A 12,694-nucleotide genomic window follows, 5' to 3' on the forward strand; every position below is an offset into this window, starting at 1 on the left:
CTTCTTTTCAACCTTTTTTTTTTTCTCCTGTCCCTTTGGAGAAACACCAAACCCAGCAAAAGAATCAGAATCCCAGACCGTTTTGGTTGGAAGGAATCTTAAAGCTCATGTCATTCTGCCCCCCTTCAATGGGCAGGGACACCTTCCACTATCCCAGGTTGTTCCAAGCCCCATCCAACCTGGCCTAGGACACCTCCAGGGACGGGGCAGCCACAGCTTCTCTGGGCACCCTGTGCCAGGGCCTCCCCACCCTCACAGGAAAGAATTCCTTCCCAATATCTCATCTAACCCTGCTCTCTGGCAGTGGGAAGCCATGCCCCCTTGACCTGGCACTTCAGGACCTTGTCCCAGGTCCCTCTCCAGCTCTCTTGGAACCCCTTTGGACACTGGAAGGGGCTCTGAGGTTTCCCCAGAGCCTTCTCCAGGCTGAACACCCTCAGCTCTCCCAGCCTGGCTTCAGAGCAGAGGGGTTCTAGCCCTCTTCGGAGTATCTCTGCAGCCTCCTCTGGGGTCGCTCCAGCAGCTCCGTATCCTTTTGATATTGGTGGCCCAAAGCTGGCCCCGCACGGCAGGCGGGGCCTCACCTGAGCGGAACAGAGAGGGTTTCCCTCAGCTTTCTTTTCCCTTTAGCCCGGGGACACATTTCCAGTACTCCCAGTGTTCAATGGTCGGTGAAGTGCGGCTGGCGCTGGGTAGACCTGATGTCTGCGTGTTGACCACGCCCCCCCGCACTGCCATTGGTCGGATTGTTGCGTGGTGGTCACGCCCGCGAGCTCCCATTGGCCGGGGCGGGCGGGGGCGTGTCCCACCGCCCCGCGCTATGTAAGCGTGGCGGGCGCGGGCCCGGGGCTGCTGCGGAGCGCGGGGGTGTCCGGGGGTGTCCGGGGGTGTCCGGGGCCTCCGGCGGTACCCGGGGCTATCCCCACCGCCCAGCCCCGCCGTGATGCTGGTGGCCGGCTCGCCGTGCAGCCCCGCGGGGCCGGAGGAGCACCGGGCCTGCGGGGCCCGGCGGGGCGGCCAGGTAAGGGCTCCCGGGCTGCATCGCCCCATCCCCGGGGCACGCGGGGTGCAGCCCCCACGGGAGTCCCTCGGGGAAGCGCTGGGGGTGTGCCCTTGACCCGCGGCCGCTGTCTCCCCTCTGCCCGGGATCACCCGGCCCCGGCTGGCTGCAGGGAGGGGAGAAGCCGGGACATGTCCAGAAACCGGCCGGGGTGCAGGAACAATCCTTTGGCTCATCCACTTTGCAGCGAGGCTAAAACCAGGGGTGTTGAGGAGCAGGCTGGGTGCTGGGAGCTCCTGCAGTGTCCTGGGCATGGGGCGGCCCTGGGCAGGCAGGGGGAACTTTGGGCGCCTGGAAGGGGAGACCTTGGGGTCCCCGAAGCTTCCAGGAGCTGGGCTGTATGTGGGAGCCGGGCAGAGCTTACAGGAATGGCCGGGCACAAAGGGAAGTGAGGCACGGGTGTGATGGGATGTGCCTGTCGGGGTAGGTGAGGGGCTGACAGGAGGTTGGGTGCTTCAGGGTCTCTGTCCTGTTGTTTGGCTCGTGCTGCTGTTCCCAGGCTGGGAATGGGATCTCGGATGTCCCCGTTAACCAAGACATCTGGAAAACATCTGGTGTCGCCCAGGGCTTATGCATTGTGTGGATAAGTCCAGTGTGGGAAAACTGGGGTCCTGGGGTGTCCATGGAGTTTTGCAGGATCTCCTTGACCTTCCCAAGCAACCAGATCAGTCTACAACATCAGTCCACCAACATCCTGAGTATCCTGAAAAGCTGGGAGTTGCCTCTACTGGCAAGACCTCTTTTCCCCCCTCAAAAAAAAAAAAAAAAAGCTTTTTTTTCTCTTGCTCCTGCATTCCCCTTCCACCAGATTTCCTTAGTGACAGCGGGATTGCTTTGCAGCTTGGGGCTTTGCTTGGAGGGAGTTGTCACAGCAGGATGGTTACTCCAGAGGAGGGCTGGAAGCTAGAAATGCTGGGACAGTGGATGGAACAGACCCCAGGCAGCAGAGAACAGCAGGGAACTCACTCTGGCACCTGTTCTGACGTGAGCCGAAGCCTGAAATCAGTGCTTTGGAGCAGGCTGGGGTGAAACTGGTGGTGGCCCTGATGCTGCTATTGTCCCCAGGAACAGTTTTTGGCAGGAACACGGTAAGGAGGCACAATCCACTCTGCTGGGTGGCTCTGATGGTGTTTATTTAACCTCACCTTATCTGGGATGGTTTCCCCACACCTGACTAAGCACTGGCACCAGTGGGATTAGTACTCAGCACACCCATCTTCCTGCTCCCGGGGAATTATCTCGTTCCCCTGGTACCTCTGTCGAGACCCTCAGCCTGCTTTGTGCCAGCTGGAGCTGGGAGCAGGTTGTGTGTCTGGTGCCAGTCACAGCATCTCAGTGCCTCAGTTTCCCCTCAGTTTGATAGGACAAGAGGAAACAGCCTCAAGTTGCACCAGGGAAGGTTGAGGTTGGATATTAAAGTTCTTCACTGAAAGGGTTGTCTAGTCCTGGCACAGGCTGCGCAGAGAAGTTGTGGAGTCCACATCCCTGGAGGGATTTAAAAGACATGTGGATGTGGCATTTGGGGATGAGGGTTAGTGGTGGCTTTGCCAGTGCTGGGGTAACAGCTGGACTTTACGGTCTCAGAGGGCTTTTCCAACCTGAACTATTCCATGGTTCTGATTCCCCATTGGTGGAAGCAGGAGGGGATATCTTATCCGGTGGTGGCACAGCAAGGGTTAAGCACAGCACCCCAAGGATTCCTTAATTCAGCAAAACACTAGGAGCCTCTTGCAGGAATGATTAAAAGCACCTTCCAAGGTCACCCTGAGATGCCACTGTAAAGCAGTGGCTGGGCTGGGGGGTTGGAATTCCAGCCGGCTGGAAGTCCTGCTGTCTGTCCCATGGATTTGCCTTGCCAGGGTCTGCTGCTGTCCCCCTGCCAGGGAGTCTCTTGGGCCTTCAGACAGCTCTTTCTCCTCAAACCCTGAGTCAGCACGGAACAAAGGAGCCAACTCAGCAGCAGGAGCCTGATCTCGCTGTCACCCCAGTGCTTCCATGGTGACTCAAGGCAGGAGCATCCCATGGGAGCCATGGGATGAGGGCACTCCTGGCTTTGCCCTGGCTCTGTCTCGGTGCTGTGTCCCGCTGCCCGGCGCATGGGGAATGCGTGGCTGCACTGACAGCTGCTCTGGTCACTTCGTGCCATCCTACACCCCTTTCCTGCTTAGGAGAGGGTGCCAGGCTGCACCTTCCGCCTCCACAGGGGTTTGAATTATGCCATTATGTCCCTCTTTATGGGTCTGTGGGAGCAGCTCATCCAGTTCACCCAGTAACTAACTGGGTGCTGTGGGAGCACAGCTGCCCACTTCCAGCCCTGAGGAGTGTGGGGCAGAAAGGACCTGAACCCCGTGCTTGGAGCAGGGGGAGCCCCTGTAAGTAAGGGCTCATTTCTGGATTAACTGTGTTAATTAATTTGGAGAGGGGTGGGGGGAAATGATGACGTTTAGTAGCATTTTGTGCCCAGGGACAGGTTAGTGGGACCCCCGGGCGCCGTGTCTTTGCTGGTGATCGTAACCTGTTCCTGTGGAGGAACAGTACTGTGGCTTTGCTACTCCTTATCCCCACTGCCCGGGACCCCCGCATCCCGTTTCTCCCTGTTTTCCCACGGAGGTGGTAAACCACGGCTCGGAAGTGGTGTCACGGCTCCTGGCCCGTGGGGCCGCTGTCCCGCTGTGTCACACCCGCCCGGGAGCGGAGCAACATCCCGGCGCGGTTTCATCAGCGCTGCCGGCCTGACGCGAGGGGTGTGGGGGCGATGGCCCCGTGGCCCGTGCCGGGTGTCTCTGCCTGAGTCACCCCTTCCGGTGACGCTGACGGGGACATTCCGTGGCTCCGGTGACTCCCGGCTGCTCCTTCCTTCCTTCCTAGGAAAGAGGAATCAAGGCTCCCCGGGAACAGGCAACGGGCCCCAGCACCTTCATTCCCCTGGGAGAGGTAAAGCGATGGGGATGGACGTGGGTGGGGGTCTTCTCCCTGCTGGGGGTCTCCTTCACCCTTCCCTGCTGCGGGTGGGGGGACAGGAAGGATTCCCAATCCCCCCAGTTCTTAGTGGCTGGTGGGGGTGGGATGCTGGGGGAGGAGGAAGAGGTGGAGAGGGGTCACCAGCCCGGGCAGATCCTTGTGGCATTGTGGGGGAGTCGTTCTGGAGGTTGGGGGAACAGCTGTGTTTCACCCTGGTGTTTGCCTACCCTGCCTGTGCCTCAGTTTCCCCACTCATCCAAACACATCTGTGTTTCTCCTGCGATGCAAAGACCTCCACCCTTGCCTCAAGGCCCCCCTCAAAATTCTACCTTGAAATCCCCAGGGCACCTGAGCCCTATCTGAGCACCCACGTTCACTCTCCCAGATGTTCCTCCTCCGGCAGAGATAGCGCCGTGGTTTCGTCACCGCGCTGGGGGGGCTGACCCCCATCTCCTCCCCTGCGCTCCAGAGCCCAGACAAACAACCCAACCCATGGGCTGAGCTGGACGGGCTGTGTGGGATCTGTCATGGAGACCCCCAAACACCCCCTGCCCCCTGGGGCTGGGGACAGGGAGACGGGCAGCAGGGGCCGCCGACGGTGTCCGTTCCGGAGGCGGGGCACTTCCAATGGGGTGAGGATCTGATCTTGGTGCTCTTGGGTGCCTGGATCCTGCTTGTTGGGGGGTCTCCATTTAGGTTAGGGGGATGTTGGCAAGAGCAGGGGCCTACAGCTCACGGCCCTTCACTTCCCTCCTCTCCTCATTCCACAGATCCCGCAGGAAGGTGGGGAGAACAGCCTTCACCAACTCCTCGAGGCCTTCGTCTCGGCAGGCAGGGTGGACCACGTCGCCATGGTCATGGGGCTGCACCCCCAGTACCTCAGCAGCTTCTGGAAGACCCAGTACCTCCTGCTGCGCATGGACGGGCCCCTGCCCTACCACAAGCGCCACTACATTGCCATCATGGTGAGCAGTGGGGCCCTTGGGGTGTGGGGACACAGGGGGCTATGTGGGGTCCCAGCACTGCTGCTTGGGAGGCACTTGGGACTCCACAGATGGGCCCCTCTCTGATCTGACATCCCAAAAGCTTGGAAGCCCCTTTGGGGTTGGTGCCCACCTAGGGTACCCCAACACCCTCCCTCCAGGACCCCTGGGGACTGGCATTGATAGTGAGGGGGGAAATCCCTCCTGTCTGGAACTTGTATCCCCAGGGAAAATCCTCCAGGAGCAATGTGGGAGGAGTGGGCTCCCTGCCTTGGCTTTTTCAAGGGCTTGGAGCAGGGTGGGGGTCCCCCGGCCAGTGCCAGGGGCTGACTGCTGGCTCTCCCCGCAGGCAGCAGCCCGGCACCGGTGCTCCTACCTGGTGGGGTTGCACATGGGGGAGTTCCTGCAGGTAGGGGGCAACCCTGTGTGGCTGCAAGGGCTGCACTGTGCCCCCCAAAAACTCCGGAACCTCAATGAGATCAACAAGCTGCTGGCGCACCGGCCCTGGCTCATCACCAAGGAGCACATCGAGGTGAGAGCTGATGCTGCCAGCACAGATCCTCCCCCCAAAACACACTGTTTAACCCCAGGCCACATTCCTGCTTGCACAGCTCCCAGGGTTTAACCCTTTCAGGGCTGAGGGAGTCAGTGGGATGGGAAGGGGCGACTTGCCCCCAACAGGTCTGTGGGTGAGGCACTTCCCAAACATGCTCCTATATCCCTGCCCTTGGCTTGCCTCGGCACTGGGCTGTGGTGAGGGTACAGCTGAGGGCTGGGGGGGTCTCTCCAATTCCTGCTGTGTGTCACAGGCTCTGCTGAAGCCAGGGGAGGACAGCTGGTCGCTGGCGGAGCTGGTGCAGGCGCTGGTGCTCCTCACCCACTACCACTCGCTCGCATCCTTTGTCTTCGGCTGCGGCATCAAACCCGAGGAGGACCAGGATGTGGGGAACAGCTGCTGGCCCCCCTCGCCCCACAGCGACAGCAGTCCTGCCTCTGATGACAGCATGGGGGGCTCTGGGGTAAGAGGGGCTTTGCCTTGCAGGGGTACGAGTGCACCGTGAGGTGCTGCATGCTTTATGGAGCTTCCCCTGGGAATCAGAATGGTTTGGATTGGAAGGGACCTTAGAGCCTATCTTGTTCTACCCCCTGCAATGGGCAGGGACACCTTCCACTATCCCAGGTTGCTCCAAGCCCCATCCAGCCTGGCCCTGAACACTTGCAGGGATGGGACAGCCACAGCTGCTCAGGGCACCCTGTGCCAGGGCCTGCCCACCCTCACAGGGAAGAATTCCTTCCCGGTATCCCATCTATCCCTGCCCTCTGGCAGTGGGAAGCCATTTCCCCTCATCCTGGCCCTCCAGGCTCTTGCCTAAGTCCCTCTCCAGCTCTCCTGGAGCCCCTTTGGGCACTGGAAGGGGCTCTAAGGTTTCCCCAGAGCCTTCTCTTCTCCAGGCTGAACACCCCCCTCTCTCCCAGCCTGGCTTCAGAGCAGAGGGGCCCAGCTCTTGGAGCAGCTCTGTGGCCTTTGCTGGGAACAGCAGATGCTTTAGAGCCATGCAGTACCTTCCATGTCCTACACAGGACTTCCCCCTCCTCCCAGGCCCGGGGATGGGTCATAGGAGCTGCTGGAATCTTGGCAGGACAAACACAGAGGGAGATGCTCGTTTGAGCAGCCATACAGGTCCCCCAAGTGCCCGCAGATCTGGGCTTGGGGGCCCCTCTGGTCGACCAGGGGCACGGTTGACCCTGCCCTGTGCTTCCCCAGGGCACGGACACCATGCAGGAGGTGGAGGTGCTGATGGAGAGGATGAAGCTGCTGCAGGAAAACCAGTGGGAGGAGGAAGGAGTCACACAGGAGGAGATGGCAACGCGCTTCGAGCTGGAGAAGACAGAGAGTTTGCTGGTCCCTTCCTCAGGTGAGGAGGTGCAGGGGGCAACTGTCTGGGGGCAGGAGGTCCCCATGGGCCAGGGGAGCCTGGGGAGGGGGGAAGGAACCAGAACCTGCCTGAGGGAGAGCAGGATCCGCTCTCCAGTGCAGCGCTGGCTCCCGTCTGGGCTCACGGCCACTGCGGTGGTGCCTTGTAGATATTTTGGATCCCTCCCTGCAGTCCAACATCCGCTGCTTCCTGGAGGACCCTGAATTTGGATACAAGGACTTCACACGGAGGGGGGAGCAGGCCCCCCCCACCTTCCGTGCACAGGTGGGTGCTCAGCCGTGGCTCAGGTCTGGGGGGTAGCTCCTGCTTATCTCAGGGTTGTTCCCAGGATTGTGGAGAGTGGGTGAAGGGCTGGAGCTGAGCAACCAGGTGCTGAGAATTGGGGGGAGGTGTCAACTTAGGGGGGGACCCCCACTTATGTCCCTGGCTTTGGGGGGTGTCGTGGTTTAAGCCCAGCTGGAGATGAAACACGACACAGCTGCTCACTCAGCCCCCACTTTCTTCCCCCCAACCCAGGGAGGAGAATCAAAATAAAACTTGTATGCTGAGGTAAGAACAGTTTAATTATTGAAAATAAAGTAAAATACAATAATAATGGTAAATGATAATAATGACAATGAAAACGGAAAAAACAAGTGATGCACAATGCAATTGCTCAGTGTCTGCTGACCGATGCCAGAGCCGTCTTCCCAAACCCAGACTGGCCCCTTCCAGGTAACTCCCCCCAGTTTATATACTGGGCATGACGTTCTCTGGTGTGGAATATCTTTGTGGTCAGTTTGGGTCACGTGTCCTGGCTATGCTTCCTGAGCCTGAAACAAGACGAATAAAGTCCTTGACCCAGGATAAACCCAACTTAGCAAAAAACCCAAACCATCAGTGTGTTACCAACACCCTTCTCATTCCAAATCCAAAACCCAGCATTGGAACAGCTGCTGAGAAGAAATTGACTCTGCCTGAAACCAGGACAGAGGGACCCCACTTTTCCCCATCAAACCCCTACCCCAGCATCCTTTCTCCATCAGGATTACACCTGGGAGGACCACGGCTACTCGCTGATCAACCGCCTGTACCCGGATGTGGGGCAGCTCCTGGATGAGAAGTTCCAGGTGGTTTACAACCTGACCTACAACACCATCGCCATGCACTGCGGCGTGGACACCTCCATGCTGCGCCGGGCCATCTGGAACTACGTCCACTGCGTCTTTGGCATCCGGTACACCCCCAAAACGTGGCTGGAGTTTCTTTGCCTTGGCAAGAGCCCAGGAGGAGGTCCAGTGATTTGGTCTTGGTTAGAGTGTTGCTGCTGCTTCCCCAAGGCAAAGTGATGCTCTTGGTGGGCTTGGCTGAGGTTCAGAACAGCCCTGGGAAAGGAGAATTTAGTAAGAAAATATAAAGGTGGTGAGGCTCTGGCAGAGTTTGCCCAGAGAGGTGGTGGAATCCTCATCCCTGGAAGTGTCCAAGGCCAGGTTTGATGGGGCTTGGAACATCCTGGGATAGTGGAAGGTGTCCCTGCCCATGGCAGGGGGTGGCACTGGATGGGCTTTAAGCTCCCTTCCAACACAAACCATTCCATGGTTCTATGAGTGCACGAGGCTTGTGGCTGGAATAACACATCCTCTTCTCTCCAGCTATGACGACTACGACTACGGGGAGGTGAACCAGCTGCTGGAGCGCAACTTGAAGATCTACATCAAGACAGTGGCTTGCTACCCGGAGAAGACGACCAAGCAGATCTACACACAGTTCTGGAGGCACTTCAAACACTCGGAGAAGGTGCTGCCCTGTCCCTTCCCCTCCTGGCACGGTGTTTGGGGGTGCGGACCCCGTGCCCTTACCCTGCTCTCGCCATAGGTGCACATCAACCTGCTGCTATTGGAGGCACGGATGCAGGCGGCTCTGCTCTACGCCCTCAGGGCCGTCACCCGCTACATGACCTGAGCTGCCTCTGCTCTCTCCTCCTCCTCCTCCTGCCCTGGCTGTGTGGGAAAGGCCAGGGGGCAGCTGGTACCCTGAGAATTCGTCTGGAGTATTGTCTCCCTGCTTAATGGGCTTAGAGCTGTGGAAGGAAAGTGGGAGCTTCCCTGCACTTTCTTCCAGGAAAGGGGAGCCCCCCAGAAGCTCTCAGTGCTGGGAAGACCCTAAAGTGCTGCCCTGGGCTTGGCAGAGCTGCGCGTGCTCCACTGCTCCGTGCCTTTTTGGGGTTAGCCCAAATGAAGCCAAACTGGGATGTCTGTGGGTGTAGTGCTGGTGTTGCAGCCCTCTGACATGTTCTGGCACCAAGGCTGCCACTGCAGAGGACTGTCCCCCTGCCAGAGATGGCCAGAGGATATAATGGGCTTCATCCCTGCTTTTTGGGTCCTGCCGTGCTGGGAGACAGCTGCTGGTGGGGGTGCTGCCCAGGCACACCCTCCCCACCTTTCTGCCTCATCCCCTGCGATTTGGGATGTGAAGTGCCTTTAACCTAAGTGCCAGGGCAGGAGCAGGGAAAGGGTAGAAATACCTGAGTGTGTTTTACACCTTTTTGCATTGTTTTCCAACCACTGGCACATCTCCACTGCCTCAGCTTTAGGGGCTGAGGTGGGGAGCTGTGCTGGGGCATGAGGCTCCCTCAGCCCCTCTCCTGCTCTGAGGGTGGCAGGGTGGGATGGGGTGACCAAGGCTTTATCTGGATATGCAAGAGCATTCCCAGCAGCGCAGGTTGCCAGGGAGGTGTTTGTTGGGGAGCAGGATCCAGGGCCAGCAGCATCACCACCCTTGGTTTGGCTGTTGAATCATAGCTCCAGTTAAGTTATTTCTATATTTTTTGGGTATATTAACTCCTGGCTAGGCATGGAAATGCCTCTGTAACTTTGCTATGAATCTTGTTTGAAAAAATAAAATAGTTCTTTTTTTATTCTTTCTCTTCTTCCTTTTTCACTTTCCCCTTGGTCAGCCCAGGGGCTGATCCTGTATGGCATGTATAGAGGGCAGGAGTCTTGCTGCTCCAGGAGTGCCTGGGAGCATCCCTGAGTTGTCCAAGGGGGGATGTGGGAGGCCTGAGTACTCCCCATTTGCCTGAGGGGGATGGGTTTGGCTTCAGTAAACCCTCCCCGTGGTGCTTGTTTCCAGTCTTTCCTGGCTGTAACATCTTCCTCGAAAGCCAGGATTTGGACATGACACTCATTCCACTGTGGTGCTGGGTGGGTGAAGCAGCACTGCGGACACCCCAACCCCATGATGTGGAGCCCAGCGCTTATCAGGGTGTGGGCAGGAGCCCCTGGAAGCTGCTGATAAGATCCCTGAGGAGGGGCCAGCTCTGCACGGGAGGTGCTTCCCTGCGTGCCTTAGGAGCAGGATCCTGGCTCTGGGGCTGCTTGGAACCCTCTGGCCCCTGCGGCCATGGAGGACCTGCCGTGCTGCCCCTCTGAGCAAGCATGTGGAGGGCAGTGGGGCTAGAAGGGAGGCATGGTGAGGGTTTGCTGGGGATGTATAGGGCAGAGTCTCTATTTTGGGAGAAAGAGGTTTGGGGGCAGCTTTTTCTGGGAAACTGATGCAGGAGGACAGGGCTCCCTGGGCTTTGCTGGTTGTGCCAAAGTTCCTGGTGGACATAACAGCTGTACTTTTAGGGTGTCACTCTGTAGCACCAGAGAACACTGTGTGGGGGCCTGGGGGGCTTGGGGAGCTGAGCCAGTCCTGGGGTCTCCTTTAGCTCATAGCCTGGGTCATCGCATCAGTTTAACCCCCTTTGTTTTTTCAGTTGGTCACAATTATAAACCAATAAATTCCTCATCTGGGGCATAACCAAAGCCTGCAATTTGTGTACATATGTATAATTTCTCAGCAGCTTTCACTGTTATCTTGCAGGGCCGGTGTGCTAATAATCTCCCTACCTGTCACTGATAGTTGTGATCCCAACAGATGCTATTTGTTTTTCACTCCACTTGCCCTCAATTTAAAAACATAATGTGTTAGTGGTGTTTAAAACACATCAAAGCAACAGGAAATAATAATAATAGTAGTAATAATAATAATAATAATAATAATCTGTGCTGAAGGAGCACTTAAAGACTGATGGGGCCCAATGTGCTTTGCAAAATTGGCATTACTGGGGCTGAGCTGCCCTTGCTGTGCAGGGGTTCATGTGGGGCTGGAGACGAGGAGAAATATCTGTGCCCTGAGTGTGGACAGCTCATTCCCTACAGATGCAAGCAGATACCTGGATCCACTGCATGGGCTGGAGATGGATAATCATAGAGCCATGGAATGGTTTGGGTTGGGGAGGAACCTTAAAGATCATCTTGTTCCAAGCCCCTGTCATGGGAGGGGATAAGCTGAGGCTTAAGACAAAGCAGCTGCACAAGAACTGGGGGGATGTTTGGCTAAAGTGAGTGGTGGGTGGGCACAGGTCTCTGTCCCAGCTCTGCCCGGTGTCCATGTCTGCTGTGGGCAATCAATGCCCTGTGTTTCCGTGGGATCACATACTTCCCAGTGGAGAGCAGCTACCTCAGCAAAGCCTCTGTTGTGGTCACCTCGGACTGCGATAGAGTTGAGCACCAGAGCTCCCAGTTCTGTCACTGCCTTAGCTCATAGGAGCAGAAAGTATCTGGCCCATGGAGCCCAAAATATGCCCTGGCACCCTCTGTGCCCAGTGCCAGCCCTGGCATAACCTACCTGTTGGTGGGCACCTTGGGGTCCTTGGAGTGCCAGCGGTGGCTGGGAATCGGGGTCCCTCCACAAGCCCCTCCAAAACGAGCTCCGTCCTTGCAGACACAGCAGAAGAGCTTGGCAGGGTGAGGGTCCACAAGCTCCCAGCCCTTTGCAAGTAAAAAGCTGATTGCTTTGGATTTAAGGTGATAATGGGGCTGTCATGATGTAGCCAACAACCTGTCCTCGCTGGGGATAAATTTGGCTTATCCCGGGGAATGTGCGGGTTTCTGGGCACCTCAGATGGCTGCTGGAGCATTTAAGTCCTTGGAAGCATCCACGCAGCAGGGATGGTGCGGCCAGGGCTGGGACCAGCTGTAATTCAGGATGTGTCCCCGAGTTGCTGTCAGCGCCCGGGATCGGGGTGCCCAACCCGCACCCCCAGCTCTGAGACAGCCGGGGGATGAGCACCGCGGTGGGTGCAAGGGCGTCCCCAACACTTGCTGAGACAATCGAGGGCACAGACGGGCTCCACAGCCCGGAGCTGCCCGGATTTACAGCCCAAACCACTCCGAAAACGGGCAGGCGGGACCGGCCCGGGGCTGGGCTCGGGACCCGTCGGTGTCCCCGGCCCCGCCAGCGCCTCCTCCCCGCCGCTCCACGGCTTTCCCGGCTCGGCAGCGCCGCTCGCTGGGAGTCGGCGGGAGCTGCGAACCGGCCGCTGGAATCAGCCCCGCCACGATCCTGCCCCGCATGCCCGCTCTGAACCTTGGAATCCCGGAATCCCAGGATGGTTTGGGTTGGAAGGGACCTGAAAGCTCATCTCGTTCCACCTCTGCCCTGGGCAGAGACACCTTCCCCTGGACTAGGCTGTGGGGGGGTGTGTGTGTGTGTGTGTTCGTGCCAGCCGCTCCCTCCGGAGCCCTGAGATCTTCAGGGTGAGGTTTTCCTTGCCCGGAGTGTTAAGAGGCTAAATCCACCTCCGACGTAACGCAGGGAATCATCTCAGGCTTCTGCGGGCAAACCCCGAACCCAAAACTTCATCCCAGCCCTCCCAACACCCCATCACCCCCCATGCCAGTTCTCCATGACCCCTGTCACGCTCTGACCCCAAAGCCCCACTTTAC

General features: G+C 58.2%; 1 protein-coding gene across 2 annotated transcripts; it reads left to right on the plus strand.

The window, feature by feature from the left end:
• The first annotated feature begins 847 nt into the window (after window positions 1–847).
• SESN2 (sestrin 2) lies at window positions 848–9,837 on the plus strand. Of its 2 annotated transcripts, none has more exons than XM_032132573.1 (10): window positions 848–1,021; window positions 3,929–3,994; window positions 4,792–4,986; window positions 5,354–5,536; window positions 5,814–6,023; window positions 6,770–6,920; window positions 7,090–7,205; window positions 7,967–8,157; window positions 8,573–8,717; window positions 8,796–9,837. In XM_032132573.1, exons 1-10 carry the CDS (start codon window positions 944–946, stop codon window positions 8,880–8,882), a joined length of 1,422 nt encoding a protein of 473 aa, XP_031988464.1. In that variant the 5' UTR covers window positions 848–943; the 3' UTR covers window positions 8,883–9,837. The 2 variants fall into 2 exon arrangements, with proteins under 2 accessions (XP_031988464.1, XP_031988465.1); XM_032132574.1 differs by lacking the exon at window positions 848–1,021 and adding an exon at window positions 2,515–3,329.
• The last annotated feature ends 2,857 nt before the right edge of the window (window positions 9,838–12,694 follow it).

This window comes from Corvus moneduloides, chromosome 23, assembly GCF_009650955.1.
Source record: "Corvus moneduloides isolate bCorMon1 chromosome 23, bCorMon1.pri, whole genome shotgun sequence".
NCBI classification, from domain to species: domain Eukaryota; kingdom Metazoa; phylum Chordata; class Aves; order Passeriformes; family Corvidae; genus Corvus; species Corvus moneduloides.